The sequence below is a fragment of the Anabrus simplex genome, chromosome 5, assembly GCF_040414725.1.
Source record: "Anabrus simplex isolate iqAnaSimp1 chromosome 5, ASM4041472v1, whole genome shotgun sequence".
Taxonomy (NCBI): Eukaryota; Metazoa; Arthropoda; class Insecta; order Orthoptera; family Tettigoniidae; genus Anabrus; species Anabrus simplex.
Window position 1 is genome coordinate 433,761,805 of NC_090269.1, and position 19,248 is coordinate 433,781,052.

A 19,248-nucleotide genomic window follows, 5' to 3' on the forward strand; every position below is an offset into this window, starting at 1 on the left:
ACTTGTCAGAGAGCAATAAAGGCTTGACATTTAGACAATTAAATATCTCCAAACTGCATACAACAGTGTTTATAATGAGGTGATAGAGGTGAAGAAGAATAAAAAATACAGATGATGGAATATAACGCACCAGCCCATGAGGATCACTGATGGAGTTTCAGCCACCTGATTGCAAGATCAAATTTCCAAAGGTCAGAATAAATTTTGAGTACAGAAAGCAAAATTGAGTACATCAGGACATGGTCATCTGTCAATAATCTGGCCTTGGAATATAAGAAAATTCCAGGCATGTTCCTGATATTATTCTTCCATCTGAAACAACATAAAAGATATTTACCTAATAACACCATGACAAAAATCTAATATGTCTTCACATGAGTCAGTGATTTCCAAGGCTCTGAAACTTTACAAGCCATGAAAGGCAACAGTAAATATATTAGTGTCACAGAAAGAAGATATTTGTGAAGTGTCACTAATGAAAGAAATGGGGGTTCGATAGAAGAATGCAAAGATCTCCAGAGATATGAAAGGAGACAGAATCGAGTGCCTAAGTCAAGGAAGGCTGATTAACTGGACTGGTCATGGTGCAAGAATAGACAACAGCAAGATCATGGTCAACTAGACAAACCAGGAACACCTATTACAATATGGAGAACAGAACAGGGATGGTAATATTAACAATCATTCTACTGGCTTAGATACCGAGTGGTGCCATCTAGGTGGCCTGCTGATCAATAGATAGTATCGGCTGAGAGATTTTAATTTTTGTGGAATTTTCTCATGAACCCTGATCAAGCAAACAAGTTCAGACCATGAGTTAAGTACAGGAGACAGAATTCGAGAATGATCAGGATGGGCCTGTGCTCACTTTGAACCCATGATATTGGGATGTCGAGGTCTTCACTCCACCTCTTGTCTGCAGTGGGAGCCACTGAACACATGAAAAGCAAATTCCATATTGTCGAGGGCAGGGGTGTAAAATCAAATTAAGCTTAAGTGTACTTACTTGTCTTCTTCTTTGAAACATTCAACCGACTGACCAATTGTGTGTTCATCTACGGATATTTCATCCTTAATATCAGTAGAAGGCTGTAAGGAAAAAATACGCAAAGCAATGAAGAAATGAAGAGTTAAAAAATAACTAGAGTAACAGTTTATAAATAGACATGACATAGCTCACAAAATAAATTGCATTGTTGCATGATTAAAATATCAATTTATGATCCCAATGTAAAAAGAAAACAAACAAGTATCATGTCATAATTATATGAAGAACAGGAACTAGAAAACGAACTCATAATGGGATAAAGAGGACAGCACTGGAAGAGGGATCAAAACAAGAAGAAAAACTTGAAGGAGAACAATAATCTCTGCATTTCTAGTCTTATTTTCCTGCAACATCCTGCCATCATGTTCATCCTATTAAGTGTTCTTAAACGACTGATCAATTGTTTGTTTCTTGTGTGCCCACAGATGACTCTCACTGTCAGACATACACTGACTGACAGAGCAAATGCAACACCAAGAAGGAGTGGTTCGAAAGGGATGAAAGTTGGGGAAAAAAACAGAGACGGCACGGACGAATAATTGATGTTTATTTCAAACCGATATGCAGGTTACACAATGCGCACGGCATCGACTCAGTAGGATGTACGAGCACCGCGAGCAGCGATGCACGCAGAAACACGTCGAGGTACAGAGTCAATAAGAGTGCGGATGGTGTCCTGAGGGATGGTTTTCCATTCTCTGTCAACCATTTGCCACAGTTGGTCGTCCGTACGAGGCTGGGGCAGAGTTTGCAAACGGCGTCCAATGAGATCCCACACGTGTTCGATTGGTGAGAGATCCGGAGAGTACGCTGGCCACGGAAGCATCTGTACACCTCGTAGAGCCTGTTGGGAGATGCGAGCAGTGTGTGGGCGGGCATTATCCTGCTGAAACAGAGCATTGGGCAGCTCCTGAAGGTACGGGAGAGCCACCGGCCGCAGCACATGCTGCACGTAGCGGTGGGCATTTAACGTGCCTTGAATATGCACTAGAGGTGACGTGGAATCATACGCAATAGCGCCCCAAACCATGATGCCGCGTTGTCTAGCGGTAGGGCGCTCCACAGTTACTGCCGGATTTGACCTTTCTCCACGCCGATGCCACACTCGTCTGCGGTGACTATCACTGACAGAACAGAAGCGTGACTCATCGAGAACACGACGTTCCGTCATTCCCTCATCCAAGTCGCTCTAGCCCGGCACCATGCCAGGCGTGCACGTCTATGCTGTGGAGTCAATGGTAGTCTTCTGAGCGGACGCCGGGAGTGCAGGCCTCCTTCAACCAATCGACGGGAAATTGTTCTGGTCGATATTGGAACAGCCAGGGTGTCTTGCACATGCTGGAGAATGGCGGTTGACGTGGCGTGCGGGGCTGCCACCGCTTGGCGGCGGATGCGCCGATCCTCGCGTGCTGACATCACTCGGGCTGCGCCTGGACCCCTCGCACGTGCCACATGTCCCTGCGCCAACCATCTTCGCCACAGGCGCTGCACCATGGACACATCCCTATGGGTATCGGCTGCGATTTGACGAAGCGACCAACCTGCCCTTCTCAGCCCGATCACCATACCCCTCGTAAAGTCGTCTGTCTGCTGGAAATGCCTCCGTTGATGGCGGCCTGGCATTCTTAGCTATACACGTGTCCTGTGGCACACGACAACACGTTCTACAATGACTGTCGGCTGAGAAATCACGGTACGAAGTGGGCCATTCGCCAACGCCGTATCCCATTTATCGTTCGCTACGTGCGGAGCACAGCGGCGCATTTCACATCATCAGCATACCTTAGTGACGTCAGTCTACCCTGCAATTGGCATAAAGTTCTGACCACTCCTTCTTGGTGTTGCATTTGCTCTGTCAGACAGTGTATATTGGATCTTAATCTGAGATAGGTCATTCTCTTGCAAATCATGTTCAAGTTTTGTCAACAAATAGTCAATTGTTGGACTTTTCATTGACCCTAAACAATCTGAAGGCTTTATCATTATAGACTTACAACATTTACATTCAGATTTTAAAGAAAAATGCTGGCCCCGTTTTTTATGGATAGCGAGTACACCGAATTTCCGGAAGCCCCAGAATTGATTCTCGAACAAGTCAGGGATTATTACCAGAATCTGGTGGATACTTGCTGGTCCAGTCAGTTTATATGAGAACAATGATGGCGCTAGTTGATGGAGAGGTAGAGACATTAGTCTAAAAACATAAGAATGGCCAAGAAAATTTGTTGTGCTCACCAAACATCAACTTATAAGCTGCAGGCCATCAGGCTGAGCTGAGATTGCTTGGCAGGGTAATGCTCTTTGGAGCTGTAGTTTGTTGGTCTTTAAAAGGACTCTGTTCAGAGAGTTTCAAACTACCTAATATGTTTCCTAGACATGAGCAGAACAGCCCAATATTTTTAAAAATTATCAATCAACTGACAAATTCCACACTTGACTTTCTACATAATGTTAGATTAACATAATCTCTAGGGTTTTTTGAAAGAGAGAAATCTTACAGCTTGCTTCTTCAGAAGTGAACTTTTGACTCTTCTAACAAAGGTGAAAGGATTCACTTTAGTTAACTGTCATTGTGTAATTCACCAATAGAGCAATAGTCAAATGAATTCCACAATCAAAACTTTACTAATAAAAGTTGAAGGATCATAACTAACGTTGAATATTTTGAAACTAACAACCAGCAAAAGAGAAGAAAATCCCAATGTCTTGTGTAACAAATGCTGCAAAAAGAAATGGAGGATCCAAAGCACATGGATAAAACTGCCCTGAAAACTCTCAAGGCTCAATTCTGCTCAGATAAATCTCTTCAGGATTGGCTGCATCTATGGATATGACATGTAGCACATGTAGCATTATATTGACTTTAATGTAAAATTTTATACTGGTAAAGCTAATCCATTTGTTCACAACAAGAAAGCATTGAAAAAAATCTATATTAGCATCATGAGAATAAACTTGCCTGAAACGGGCATTTCTCCACATATACCCATACATTTTTTTAATGGACTGTGCATAAAAAGATTAAGTAGGCCACAGATGGATGAAAACAGAAATGATGTTTAATTAGCTGTTGAAATTGAAGGCAAACTGAAGTATGGGACATAAGATGGTTGGAGCTTTAATAGTGACAACACTGCTGCAAAGACGCCATGCAATGTAATCTAATAATGTTAGTTACATACCTGCCTTAGCTCAGAGCATACAGACTCTGCCTTCTCACATCATGCGCATGCGAACTGGCATAAGGAACACAGCCTCGGGTTCGCGGGCAATCTAAGTCAGTGTTGTCACAATGTTTTTGAGACAGGAACAATGGGATTGGATAAAGATTGAATGTGCCAGTGGTCATATAGCACAACAGTGTCATCAAGTTCTTCAAGAGGTTTGGGGGGACAGTACAAGACTTCAACGAGGGACGCCAATATCTGGGAGACATGCATCAGCCAGGTCATCCTAGTGTCAGTGAAGGAGAAGTGTTAACGGACACTGACCAATGTCATATGTAATGTGAGCTAGCCCGAGACAATGGGGTAGCGAATGCGACAGTGCTTCATATTTGAAGGATCACCTGGGCATGAGAAATATTTCATCACAATGGGCTAAGCATGATTCAACAAAAATGCAGAAATTATTACGACACGATGCTGCTCGCAACCATTTGCAGGATCCATTTGGAGTACTATAAGTGTGAAGTAGAGGCTTTCTTATGCCATACCATTACACTGGATGAGACATGAACTGAATTGCATGAGCCGCAACTGAAATGTCTATCGAACTAATGGTATATTTATGGGAAACCAAGAAGACTGAGAGTTTGTGAGAAACCCAGCCCTGTGAAAGTTATTGTTATTCTCATGTATGACTGTGATGGTTTTATCCTAATGCACTATGTTCCTCCACAGCATAGCGTAAATGCGTATTATCCGTCATTTTCCATGACAATGCTCGGCTGCATACAACGCAAACTGTGGCTGATTTGTTTGGTCGATGGGGATGGGAATTGCTGTACCATCCACTGTAATCCAGGAATTTAAACCCTTGTGAATTTGCCTTGTTGACAAGATGAAGGAACCACTTCTGGGCTTTTGCTCCAGAATTATTCGAAGATCTTCTGGGAGTAAACCGCTCCATTCAAACTATCAACACAATACGTGCTGCAATAGATATGCTATGACTTTTGCATCACTGGTAACAGGATGTACACAATGCTGGTGTCTACTCTGAAGGACACCATTGGTAAAACATTCATCTCTTTTGTAAGAGTTGCTGCTATTAATGTTCAAACCCTCCTATAAGTCCAATAACTTTCTCTTTACAACTTGCTTCATGGCACACCGGCATCAATAGGTCTTATGGCAACCATGTGATAGGAAAGGGCTAGGAGTGGGAAGGAAGCAGCCTCGGCATCAAATGACGTACACTTCCAGCATTTGCCTTCTTTAAAAGTGGAAAACCATGGAAAACCATATTTGAAAGAATGGCTGAAAGAGAAATGCAAGGGTGTTCAAGGCTTTATGGTCATAGGAAATGTAGAAACTGCATACGAGAAAATCAAACAATCCTTCAGAGAAACGAAAACTAGGCATGAAGAGAAGTGATGGGTGATATGATAGTGCTGATGGATAGGATATGGAGGAATGTAGTCAACAGCTTGCTGATAATCCTATGAAACTGCAGTCCAAGGATTGGGCATTTGGTATTGCTAAATGGACTAAGCTACTTGAGATTCTGAAGGTGATCAGTATCAGAAAACGAAAAAGATGAATTATTTAAAATCAGCACATAAATCAACCTGTAGTGATAAGAAACTGGCAAGCTTCTTCAAAGTTTCACGTTCTGCTTGAACTGAGGAAGCTCACTCCTACATGTACCTATATGTACATTGAAAACAACCTTCAGACAAGCAGAGCACAAATTTAAGATAAGAAGACTATAACACCAACAGCGCTTAGATCATTCCTCAGTGCCGCATTTCACTATGAATAACACACTTATCAAGATTTTAACTGTTCATTAAGCTTTATCATACCAAAGCCCAACTTTACAGAAAGTGGCTCAACTTACATACCAAGACAACATATAACTATTACACCACTGTGTAGCAATCCTCGTAAATTTTATATAAAGTATTTTAAATGTGAATCGTTAACAAATTTTACCTAGTGTGTGTGTGTATTGTTGCTATGTGTTGCAACGCCCTCAAACAATACAAGAAAATGACAAGCGTCATTGGGACGTGTGTATACAAGATAAACAGTAAACAACATCATCAAAGCCAAAAATGGAAGAGTGCAGGACTTAACCCAACAGAAATAAGATTAGAGGATGGGATCATTAGGTATTGCGACAGACATTGCCCAAATAACACCAACATAAAGTTTTAGATTAAATTTATCCTTAAAAGAAAATTTATTCTTACATATTATTTAAAATAAAAAAAATCATTAGACCCCAATTAACATAATGAACTTGAGAAAATAAAATTATTTAATTTTTGGCATCCCTGAAAATAAGTCAGATAAATAATCAGGATATAAATAAAATTAATATTATTTAAAATAAGTTTCTTCTTTTGTAAAATAAAATTCTTGTGCACCAGACAGCTAAACTAAATAAATTACTATTAAGTGTTCGTGAACAAACATAAAATTTTAATAAAATTTATAACAAATTATTTAATAGAGGGCTTCCAACACATCCTAGTGGAAGGATCATTCCCCACAAAACTCACATAATGTAAACCAAACAATGCATGAAAATAAAGGGACTTTACACTATAACCGACCAATATGAAAACACATATCGTACAGTAGTTAAAATAAAATCAACACTAATACATTATAAATAAAATCACTCCACATAGTAGATGTGGTAATTAGTAACAACATGACCAGAAATGCACAATTTAATGAGGCGGAACCCACATTACAAGATAGAAAACACACGATCTTGCCTCAATACCGCAAAACAAAACATCATAATAATTACAGCGGCCCACAACAGCGGATGCTAAAGCCCACAAGACAATAATGACCAATGACAGTTGCGTAACTACCACACGGCGATAAGATAAGATAAGCAACAATACATGGAAGAGTAGATAAGCCCCAAGCAACAATCACTCCACACTAAGGGTGCCCAAAACCCTCAATTAAATCTTCAAACTTTTACATTGTTAATGAATCTCATCGTTGTAATAAATGTAGGCATCCTCATATAATTAAGCAATAATAAAACAAAACCACCCACAGAAATGCAAGAAATATACAATCCTATTCCCTAGTCATACGTATGAATCAAATAAGAATCAATGAAAAATCCAACTAATAATAATAATAAAAATAATGATGCCCTTTAAGAGAAATGGGTGGTGTTCAGTGCAATCGCAGTAGTTAGATCGTAACACGAGTAACGGGAGGCTAAATCACACGAACCGAATCACAAAACAATAGTATGGGAACAAAATATCAGAGAGAACAGACGATAGTGTACACCACAATAAACACGGCAATATGAAGATGCAATTTATCAGAAGAAACAGCACACGAATCAAATAATACACGAAAACACACATAGATACACCAGAAACAAGAATTAACAAAGGGAATCACAAAATTTAGAAAAGGCAGGAACGAATTTTGACTGTTACCTAGAGCAAACACTGCACTTCGCCGTTACGCAGCACACACTTCAAATATGAACACCATCACCAAGCTGTAGCTTAACTACACTTACAATAAGCAATAAACACTTATAGAATACAGAAAACTACACCAAAATGATATATACACAGTAATAAGACCTAAAGGCCAACTTTTGTGGTGATCAATAATGCCCAGGTAACATCCTCGTGCTATAACCAACTACCACGGCACTTCACAAATAAGAATTTTTAAGAATGACTTACATACTAAAAACGAATATACTTAAATACTGTACAACACATTTAGACTTCCTCGTTAGGCAAGGTGTACTCTCCTTTATCACCCAATTCCCTCAGCTTCCATAATCATTATTTGAGTTACAGAGTAGCCATTGAACATGGCTGAGCTTCCAGTCACAAGCGAGTCCAACAGCTTAAAAGCGCATTTCACACGTTGTCACTAGGCGCGACACAGTCTCAACCCCGCTACACGCTCTGGCGGAGACCGCCGAACCACCAAGATAAGTTGCTAGCCACTCTCACAGATGGCATAGGAGTCCATGTATCGTTCCACTATGTACTAATAGCTCGTAGAAGCATTACCAAGCAATAAACAATGTTCCGAAAAGTCACAATTGCCACGTTTAGACAGAAAATATGCCCAATATTCCAACAGTTCATAGCGCTCATGCATTGAAATAACCAAGTCTACCAGACTCAAGGTTTTAGTCTTTCCATAGAGTGAAATAACAGTTCCATATGAACGGGAAAATCACGGCTCAGTACAGTACTTAGCCCGTGAACATGATGTCCGTAGAGGAATTAGTTAATTCACCAAAATACCAGTTCCGATGAGAGACACTATATAAATGTATGTCGCGTAGACAGTAGAAAGTTCACATATATATATACATCACAGGTAGCGTATTTGTTAATAACGCTACAGTGTGAATTTATTTTCTTGCTTGGTTTTACAAGAGGCTGACGATGACATTGAAAACATGTCAAAACCAGTACCTTCATAATAATAAAAGTGTTGTAATATAACTTTTGTGCAACAGTTTTATATGTATTGAAAAGGTTGACTCCTTACATGAAAATTACCTGTGCGATTCTCAGTTTAATATGCAAAACCATGAAGTTTTTATCTTTAGATCCTGTGATAAGAATCAAAAACTTTGAGAAAACAGCAGCATTCCATAAGGAAGTGAGGCAAGGCTGAAGGTTCAATGTGGTGGTGAAGTAAATCAAAGAGGTATTTGGGAAGGGAATCTCAATTCAAGGAGAGGAAATAAAAACCCTGAAATTTTCTGATGATATTGTTATTTTATCTCACTCTTCAGAAGAACTGGAGAAATTGTTGAATAGTATGGACAGAGCCTTGGGGAAGAAGTACACGATGCAAATAAATAAATAAATAAATAAATAAATAAATAAATAAATAAATCCAAAACAAGAGTAATGGAGTGCAGCAAAAGAAAGTCAGCTGATGATGGAAATATTAGATTAGGAAATATAAACTTTTAAAGGAAGTAAATGAATATGGTTACTAATGGCAGCAGAAGTAAGGACATAAAATGCAGACTGCAGGCTAGCACAAGCAATGAAGACTTTTCTTCAGAAAGGAAATTTGCACTCTGCAAACATTTAAAACTGAATTACCTAAATGTTTTTGAACAATTTTTTTCTGGAGTGTGGCATTGTATAGAAGTAAAGTATGGATGATAACTAGCCCAGGTAAAAAAAGGAAGGTAGAAGCTATTGAAATGTAGTGTTAAAGATGAATGCTGAAGGTGAGATGGGTAGATCGAATCACGAACGATGAGAAATGGAATTAAATTGGTGACCGATCAATTTGGCTAAATTTTAGAAGAGATAGAATGATAGGACATATTTTAGGACACATAGGACTTGTTCAGTTGCTTTTGGGGGAAGTGTAGTTGGTAAGAGCAGTAGGGATAGCCCAAGATATGAATATGACAAGCAGATCAGACTAATGTAGGGTGTAGTAGTAATCTAGAAATGAACAGGATATGGGTTGCACGAAGTGCTGCATCAATACCAGTCTCTGGACTGATAACTCAAACAATAACAAGTTCGAAGTCGTGTCCTGGTTAACACAGACTGGAATTCCTTTCCAAGAGAACCCGGTAATATTCATTAATCAAAATGAAAAAGCCAGTCCCATACACTTATAAAACAGATTGTATTTAAGATAAACATGGACATACTGTGTTAAACCTTTCTCCAAATCACCCATCAAGCTCATATGGGCAAGTGTCAAGAATGGCATTTCTGAACATAATGCGATATTCAGAATGGAAGCATTACTAAATGTTATGGGCGAACAAATTGCTTTTATTACAGATGAGGAAGGGAAGAAAAATTTAGGAGCACATAAAGAAAACTGAAGACCAGTACATTTCAATGAAGGTTTATTGGACCATGGTAAACATAAACGTGGTAAGTGAAATGGATTGAAATAGTGACAGTCATGGAAGCAATACTGAAATTGCAAGAGAAGATGATAATAAATCGACTAACACTGCAGGCGGAAGTGAAATAGACACAGATACAGAATATGATGAAACAGTGGGAGGGGCATTCTCTAAGAGATTTTCTTTATCTGGAAATAGTGACAGTGAATGATCCTTAGTTCCAATCAAGGGATTAACATACTGAGTTATGTGTAGCATGCAGTTGTGCGTATAATTACTGGAAGAATTTTTCAAATTCTTCTTAAGAGGACTGCTACAATTTATGATAACATAGTTTCATAAGGCCTGGATTGTAAAATATTCTCACTTATACTCTCCTATGTATGTCACCTTCTACTGCAGCACTACTCACTACCATGAGTGTCCTCCACAATTTCCACAAGCTGTGTGTAAGGATTGCAACTTTGTGTTCATCTTCATTAGCATGTGGCAACTCCTATCCTGAAATGATCGCAGAATTAAACCTCATAAAGAGAATAACAAAGTGTTGCATCCCCTCCATCTTACTAAATAACATACAGCCCCATGTATTTCATTACCCAGAGAAAAGAGAATCCAAAAAAAAAAAAAAAGGTAAAACAGCAAATGGTATAAATTTGTGGGTTATTTTTATGTTGCACCAATAGCGATAGCTCTGATGGCAATGGCAGGATAGGAAAAGGCTAAGAGTGAAAAGGAAGCAGCCATGGCCTTAATTGAGAAACCTTGAAAACCAACTTCAGGCTGCCGACAGTGGGGTTCAAAACCCCCAATCTTTTGGTTGGAGCATAGCAAAAGAGGGATGTACACCACACAAAGAGCTGTTGACCTCAGCTCATCAAGACAATTAAACTGAAGAGACTGAAATACATGAACAAATTATGAGGAGTCCTAAAAGGAACAGTTTATTACAAGTAATATTTTGATGAACAAATTTAGGCAAAAAGGGACTCAGCATAAAATCAATCACTTTCACATTGTCAGAGTCAAGGACAAGACTGAGGGACTCTTTGATCAATATTTCAAGAAATTGTTTGGAGCTCCTTGACACATGACAAAAGGAAGATAGCCAAGCTCATAGCCTAAATCCAGTTAGGATAAGGTAAAAGTAACAGTGATAAAACCAGCCATCAGATGCCATGCAGTGGAAGGACTTCAAACAATAATGGCTGGTATATCTAGCCGAGCATAAAATTTTGAACTACGTAAAAAAAAAAATGAAAATCATTTCAAAATATTGGAAATCTCACTATAAATCTTTCTGAGGACCTCCTGAATGCCTGCTTTAAAATGAGGAGTTGTTCAATAAAATATATTCAACCGTTTCTTACAATTTCTATTAAAAGAAAAATGTCTTCAAAGTATCAGATTACACCAAATGTGCTCACCTGTGTTTCTCTTGGCTCTGCCAACTCTGATTTGGGTTCTCCTTTAAAATCCATCCCATCAGATGTAATTTTATAATTGTCCTGTAGAAAAGAATATATTAGACACATTTTCCAAACATCTCGAAATTTACATATATATATGAGTGGGCTTAACAATTCATAATTTCGTAGTAAAAGAATCAGTATCAGTTTCAAATCATGATCATTTATCAGAAAATTTACATGTTGAGTATCCTTAAAAACATGCCAACTACGAGAACTTCAAGAGTGGAGAAATGTCCTGTTCAATGCTCAGAGATATTTTTGAAGAGTAGAACGATTATATAATACAGTATAAAACCTTCTAAAATAACACTAAACGATCAGGAAAATATACAGACAGACTTACAAATAATCTGTTCATCATAAACAAACCAATTCTGAAATATTAAGAACTTCAAAATTTATGACTCTTATCTTTTATATCATATACCCCTCGGCATGAAGTACGTATCTTCCATATCTCCTGTTGTCTTTGATGTGTTCAGCCTGAAGGCAGGAAGGATTCTCAACAGCTCTACAATCAGATGCCATAGAGAGCTAGGTGTCATGGAGGAGGCAAAGTATGGAAACGAAGAGTGAGGTAGTTTCCCATAACCAGAAAGTGTTACTTTTTTGCTAGTGGCTTTACATCACACCGACACAGACAAGCCTTATGGTAATGATGGGATAGGAAAAGCCTAGGAGTAGGAAGGAAGTGGCCATGGCCTTAATTAAGGTACAGCCCCAGCATTTGCCTGGACCAGAAAGTGCTTACATGACAGACTTTCATGTTCACTGTAATGTGCACATGAATGTCAATTTCACATCCTTTCCTACAGAATCTGGCCGTATTAGGAATAGTGTTACTAGCACTGCTCATATCTCAATCACTTTCACATTGTCAGAGTCAAGGATGAGACTGAGATACAAAATACACGTGACAAACTTCATCATCATCATCATCATCATCATCATCATCATTGCCCTTTATCCAGCTATAGCCAGGTAGGGGCAAATATGGTTCCTCTCCACTTTCTTCGCGGTCTTTCCACCACTCCTCCTCCAACACTGTGTCCCAGTCCAGGTTTCTTTCTATAATGCTGCGTTGGATACTATCCTTCCATCTCAATCGTGGTCGTCCACAGCCTCTCCTTCCTTGGATTTGCATTTCCATCACCTTTTTTGGCATTCTTTCGTCGCTCATTCGCTTTATGTGCCCAAACCATCTAAGTCAGCTCCTCTCTATTCTATCATTCATTTTTTCCACTCCAATTTCTTCCCAGATTTTCTCATTCCTTATTTTGTCTCTTCTACTCTTCTGTATCATAATCCTCAAGAACTTCATTTCAGCTGCCTGTATTTGACTCTCAGCCTTCTTTGTCATTGTCCAAGTTTCTGCTCCGTAAGTTGTTATGGGTACGTAATACATCTTGTACATAGTATCCTTTGCTTCCATTGGCACATCTTTGTCCCATAACATGTTTCATACACTATGATAGAAACAACTTCCAGCTTGAATCCTTTTACTAATCTTAGCATCCAGTCGAGCATTCTCCATTAATTCACTCCCCAGGTATTTAAACGTTTCCACTACTTCCAGGGGCTTGTCTGCAAGTCTAATCTGACCTTCCCTTCTTTCTCCCCTCTAGTCATAACAAGAGTTTTACTCTTCTCTACACTTATTTTCAATCCACATTTTTCAATCTTCCCATTCACCACATTCAACTGTTCTTGAACCTTCCTGTCATCTTCTCCCCAAATCACAATATCATCTGCAAATAACATCATGTTCATTTCTCTTCCACCACATGTTGCTTTTGCTGTTCTCATGATGTCATCCATTACTATCATCATATCATTCCCGTTCTCCCAATGCTTTTCCATTAGTTGTCTCATAATGAAAATGGGCTCTATTGTTGAAGTATTTTTCTTTATTTCCTTCTTCTGAGCTTTTTTTCATAGAAGTCTCTCTCCTAGTATCGAACTAGGAAGACTTTGACCCCCTTCCACTTCTGAAACCAAACTGATTTTCCTGTATCTGATTCTCAACCCTCAACCTTATTCTACTTTCCAGTATCCTTTCCATTATCTTAGCAACATGGGATATTAAAGTAATTCCCCTGTAGTTCTTCAAAACTTTCTTATCACCTTTCTTGAAAATTGGGATGATTATTCCCTTTTGTCAATCCTCAGGGACCTCCTTATTCTCCCAGACATTCCTTAGAACCTGATATGTCCACTGCAGGCCTACAGCTCCAGCTGCCTTTATCATCTCCACTGAAATTTCATCTATTCCAGCAGTTTTTCCATTCTTCAACTTTCTTACTGCCATTTCAATTTCATTCATTGTAATTTCTTTATCCATTTCTTCATCAACTAATTGCCTTTCCTGGTCGTCCATTGAATGACTGTCATCCGTTCTTATGTTCAGCAGTTTCTGAAAATACTCTCTCCATCTATTTCTTATTTCTTCTGGCTTTGTTAAAATTATGCCACCTTCATCCTTCACAAATCTGGTGTTTACTTGATCTCTCTTTTTGTTTCTTAAGATACCATACAGTAATTTCTTGCTGCCCTGCATATCCTCTCTCAATTTCTGTGTGAATTAGGCCCAGCTTTTCCTCTTTTCTTCCTCCACTACTTTCTCGGCCAAATTATTTGCCTCCACATATTTTCTTCTACTTTCTTCAGTCTTAGATGTTTTCCATGCCTTCCATGCCATTTTCTTTTCCTTTACTTTAATCTTTACCCTATCATTCCACCAGTGTGTTTCTTTGTCTTTCACATTTCCTGATGTTCTACAACACACCTCTTCTGCACATCCAACCAGTGCTTCCTTAAATCTTTTCCATTCCTCAACATTCCCCACCTCTGTCCTGGGTACCAAGGGTATTATTTCCCTTTGAAATTCTTCTTGTATGCTTTTCTCCTTCAACTTCCATACTTTAATTCTTTTCTCTCTTCTTAATTGGGGTTTTTCAATCTTTCCTACTTCCAATTTTCCTATCACAACTCTATGATCTCCACCAAAGGCTTCTTCAGGTATGGCTGCTACATCTACAAGGTTCTTCCGGTGTTCTTTCTCTATGATTATATAATCAATCATGGTCTTTGTTCGTCTGTCTCCCGAACCATACCTTGTAATCTTCTGACTGTTCTTCTTCCTAAACCAGGTGTTTCCAACAATCATTTGATTCTTCATGCAAAAATCCACCAACAACTTGCCTTCTGGATTTACATTTCCATATCCAAAGGGCCCTACACCATCTTCCTTTCCTGGTCTTTCCATTCCAAATTGTGCATTTAGATCTCCCTTCAATAGTACTTCCTTATCTTCTATCTGTCTCTACACTTCCTCTAAGAAGTCCTCTAGATGTTCATCTATGCAACCAGTTTGTGGGGCATACAACTGAAATAGATCTTTCACGCCATTTTCAAACTGGAGTCTCATCATCATCATCCTATCGCTGACGTACTTTGTATATTCCACATATTCTTGTATTTCTCTTCTAAGTATGATGGCCACTCCATTTTTTGCTTCAGGTCCTCCGCTGTAATACAGCCTGTATCCTTCTCTCCCCTGTACCCTCTTCATGGTCTTGCACAGTCCAAGTATGGCTATATCTTTTTCTATCATGAAGTCAACCAGTTCTTCTGTCTTTCCCGTCAGTGTCAGTACATTTAGTGTTTCAATTTTGATGTAGTTTGGTGCTGGTTGCCCATTTTTCACAGTTCTCCCAGCACCTGAAGAGCTGCGCGTCGCTTTTAGCAGGGGACGCCCTAACCTTTTTCGAGGCACCATATCTGCTTTGTCCATATAGGCTATTGTTACGATGGGCTCGCCACACCCAAAGGCATTTTATACCTACTGCCAGGTTCAAAATTAGGCTGCCCCTAACATGGAGACAGACGCCTTTCGTAGCTGCTCCTCTGGAGTACAGAGGCTATGGGTATGCCCCTTCCGCCATCTCCGCCGTACCAAAGTCCACCTTCTCCGCCGTAGATGCTTGTTCTGGGAAAATCCAGAAGACATTAAGCATTGAGCACACAGTATCTCACCAGAGATGCAATAGGCATATGTAATTTGGAAAGGAAGTCATCACGGATATCGGCCCTAAATTACATGAACTCGCAAACAATTATTCCTATAGGTTATCTGAACCACAACAAGCTACAATATCATAGAGGGACTATACACCAGACATCAGCACTCCTTGTGAAGGCATGTGAACACTTGGTGTGAAAACTGGAAACCACAGAAAACCATCTTGAGGGCTGTCATCAGTGGGGTTCGAACCCACTATCTCCGGAATACAAGCTCACAGCTGGGTGACCCTAACAGCACGGCTGCTTGCTCAATACAGGGATATTGTGCATGGTGACTGGACTTCATATGTATTAAGAAGCAAGAGGTTAAACTGTTGTCTCCAAAACAACATATGGCTGCACTAATCAGTGTAACTAATCCAAGGATACACTTTGTTTTAACTAAGTGTTACTGAATTATAACTGACATTGCTTCTGTAATCCATGTTTGTAATTAAACCCATTTTAAAGTTTACATAGGGGAAGTACTGTGAGACAAAGTTATTATTTATTTCATTATGCTCCTGATGTCCTCCTTAAAGACCAAGGAATTAACTCAACAATGGTTTGTGAGGATGAAAAGAGACAAATTTTATCCCACCCAATACAGTCACTTATGCTCTGTACACTCTAAAGGTAAGTACACGTATCAAATGACCAGCGGCGATTACTGCCAAACACAATTCTAACCATATTTTAATTTTCCCTGCATTTGCAAACAAAGAAAATAGAGGACCCATTGCCAATAAAAGATAACCAGGAAAACCCACCTGAAGAAATTATGACGAAAATCCTGTTAAAATTAAGGTATATGAAGTGGGGACTATTAAACAGTGTTGCTAATCACTTGCTACTCTAAATTGCAGTGATCTGGATGACTTTGTTTTAAAATTGTTTTATCTTTTAAATTACCAAACCAACAACCTAAACTACAGCTCTTGTCCCAGCCCTATGAAAATTAAGCAACAACTGGTGCAGCTTACCAGGAAAATAAAGCAGCCAAAGTAATGGCAGAGCAAAGAAAGAGGAACAGTAGGAAAGTACTCCATCAGCAAGAATTCACTGCAGGTCTTCACAAGAAACATGATGATTAAGGCTCAATGTTTTGGGTAGCTATTTCCAAGAGGTGATCCAAGGTCAACCCAGCTGTGCATGAACATCCCTAGTATCCCTATTGTTTGTCACTGGGCAATATTTACTGATGGGCAGTCCAGATTTTACAGAGGAGTGTTTTTAAAACAAAGAAATAGTTACGGCTATTTCAGAACCAATCCTTGGAACTTAGACGTTTGATGAAATGGCTGTTAAGAAGTACTTGGTGTGGCACAATAAACAGCTTGGTGTCTATGTTGACTTAAGTCAGGAGTATTTAGACACTGGCAAATATGAAGTGGCCAAGGAAGCATTAGACTTTAAGGTGGCAGCACTGAATAGGAGTTTGAAAATACCAGTCAGTGAAGTTCCCAAAGAAGTGAAGTAAAATTTAGTGAACGAGTATTTGAGAAAACTGCAAGAGACAAGTACAAAAAATCACATCATCAACAGTGGTGATGGGATTGGGACTAACAGCCTTAGAAATGAAGTTTGTTGAACTGAACTCCCAGCGTTGGTTTCCTCATCCAGCAGAGTCTGAGCAAAAGGTGTTTGCTTCCCTTGATGCTGCTCACAATATAAATCATGCAACCAATCTGCTAGCAGAAAAGCAGGTTCTCATAGATGGTAGTGATCCAGACCAAGAAAATATTACTGAGATGAAATACCTGGAAAAATTAGGTACTATTACAGATTGTGAAAGGCCTGCACACTGGTTATAGATTATAGAGAAAGAATTTAGCGTGGCTGAGACAGAAGTTAAATGCTTCCTTAGGCGCATAAATCTTCAAGAATTCTGTGGCTAATACCATTAAATTTTGCAGAGATCTGGGTCATAAAGTGTTTACTAATTGTGAAAGAACAATTCAATTTGCAATGTTCCTACATCTTGCATTTGATTTAATGAATTCATGCCATCCTACAGGTCTGTGAACCAAGGCTGCAAAACGACATTTCAGCAAGGCCAAAATCTGTACTGATATTGAAAAATGCTTAAGTTAATTTAATAACATTAGGCTAATTGACGGTTTATCACTCTGTAAATCTAAGAACATAACTGCAATGAATGCCATCATTCCTGCCATTTTCACTTGAACATTTCAGGTCTAATTTCATCCATCCCTGCTGCTTTATGACAATGGACTTTATTTACCACCCTTTCCACTTCCTTAAGAGTAATTTCACCAACATCATTGTCCTCGTGACACAAGAGTTGAGAAACAACAGGGATTACAAGTAATAAATAACACAGGAATGTTGCTGAAAATAGACTATGTCCTATGACTGAGAAAAGTATTTGTGAGAATCTATCTGAAGGGTATAATGCTGTACTGCATGAATGGGCTAAAGATGGCATTGCTGAAGAGAGACATTATGAAGGGAATTGAGGTAAAGGCTACATTCTACTTCATTGGGGTGTAATTAAGGACAGTGCAACTATACAAATTAGATCCATATTCACCGCATCCAGTAAAAGGAAGAGGGAGTTGTCACTGAAAGACTGTATCAACGAAGGTCCGGACTTGATCGAACTTACTCCCTCCCAGGTTTAGAGAGAGTTCAGCGGGTATGATCTCCGCCATAAGAATGGTGTTCCTACAAGTGCCAGTAATGGGGTTTATCAATTTCTGTTGTGGGAATTTCATACTCATAAGAACTTCAAGGTCTTTTGTCATCACCAAGTGGATGGGAAAGTAGCATGCTTTATCAGGCACAGAAGACTCAGTCTCTCCAGTACGGGGACTGCTAGGTTTTGTCACAAAAGATTGCAAAATTCATAACGAACCTGTAAAAAGACAAAGTATTCTATCAATCTGTCAGGGCATCCTTGTACCCATTTGTTTCTCCTGTCCAGAGACTCTGATGCCAAAGATTCTGTTGCAAGACAGTTGAGAGCAGAGAATAAGTTATGGCACAGAGGTACTTCCAGAAACAACGGACATCTTCATAAAGTGGAATAAACAATTACCTCCATTAGCTTGTATCGCTATACCAAGATGACCTACTTTGGCTGACTGTAAGGAAGTCTTATCAACCTTCTTCATTCTGTGATGCCAGTAAATATGTTTAGGTTGCAGTTGTATTGCTGAAAAGCAAGCATCAAAATGAAATCAGTCTGCAGCTAATATTTGCAAAAGGGAGTGTAGCACGATTTAAGAGAACTACTACACCCCAACTAAATTTACTCTCCTGCCATACTGGTGTTTGAATGTAAACCATTTAAAAGACAGTCTCAGGCTCGTTGATGTGCAATGCTATTTTTGAACTCTGCATGGATATGGATAAAGAAAGGTGTCTTTGTACGAAATAGAGTGAGGGAAATATTGACTTTTCCCACAGAGTAGAGTGGCGGCATTTACAAGGAAGACTTAATCGTGCTGATTTGCCTTCGCGAGGTTGCAGCATGGTGAATTTTAGAGGAAACCATGCGGTGGGAAGGTCCTGCCCTGGTGAAACTGGGAGAAGAAGAGTGGCCTTGTGTTGAAAATTCCA

The 19,248-nt window shown here is 39.3% G+C and overlaps 1 protein-coding gene across 1 annotated transcript in view; it reads right to left on the reverse strand.

The window, feature by feature from the left end:
• LOC136874610 (zinc finger protein 792) overlaps positions 1-19,248 on the reverse strand; it is a 59,254-nt gene that overhangs the window by 16,895 nt on the left and 23,111 nt on the right. The window contains exons 4-5 of the mRNA XM_068227881.1: positions 11,557-11,637; positions 1,007-1,089 (exon numbers count right to left, since the gene is read on the reverse strand). Coding sequence (XP_068083982.1) covers positions 1,007-1,089; positions 11,557-11,637 — 164 coding nt within the window. The remainder of the gene's footprint in view (positions 1-1,006; positions 1,090-11,556; positions 11,638-19,248) is intronic.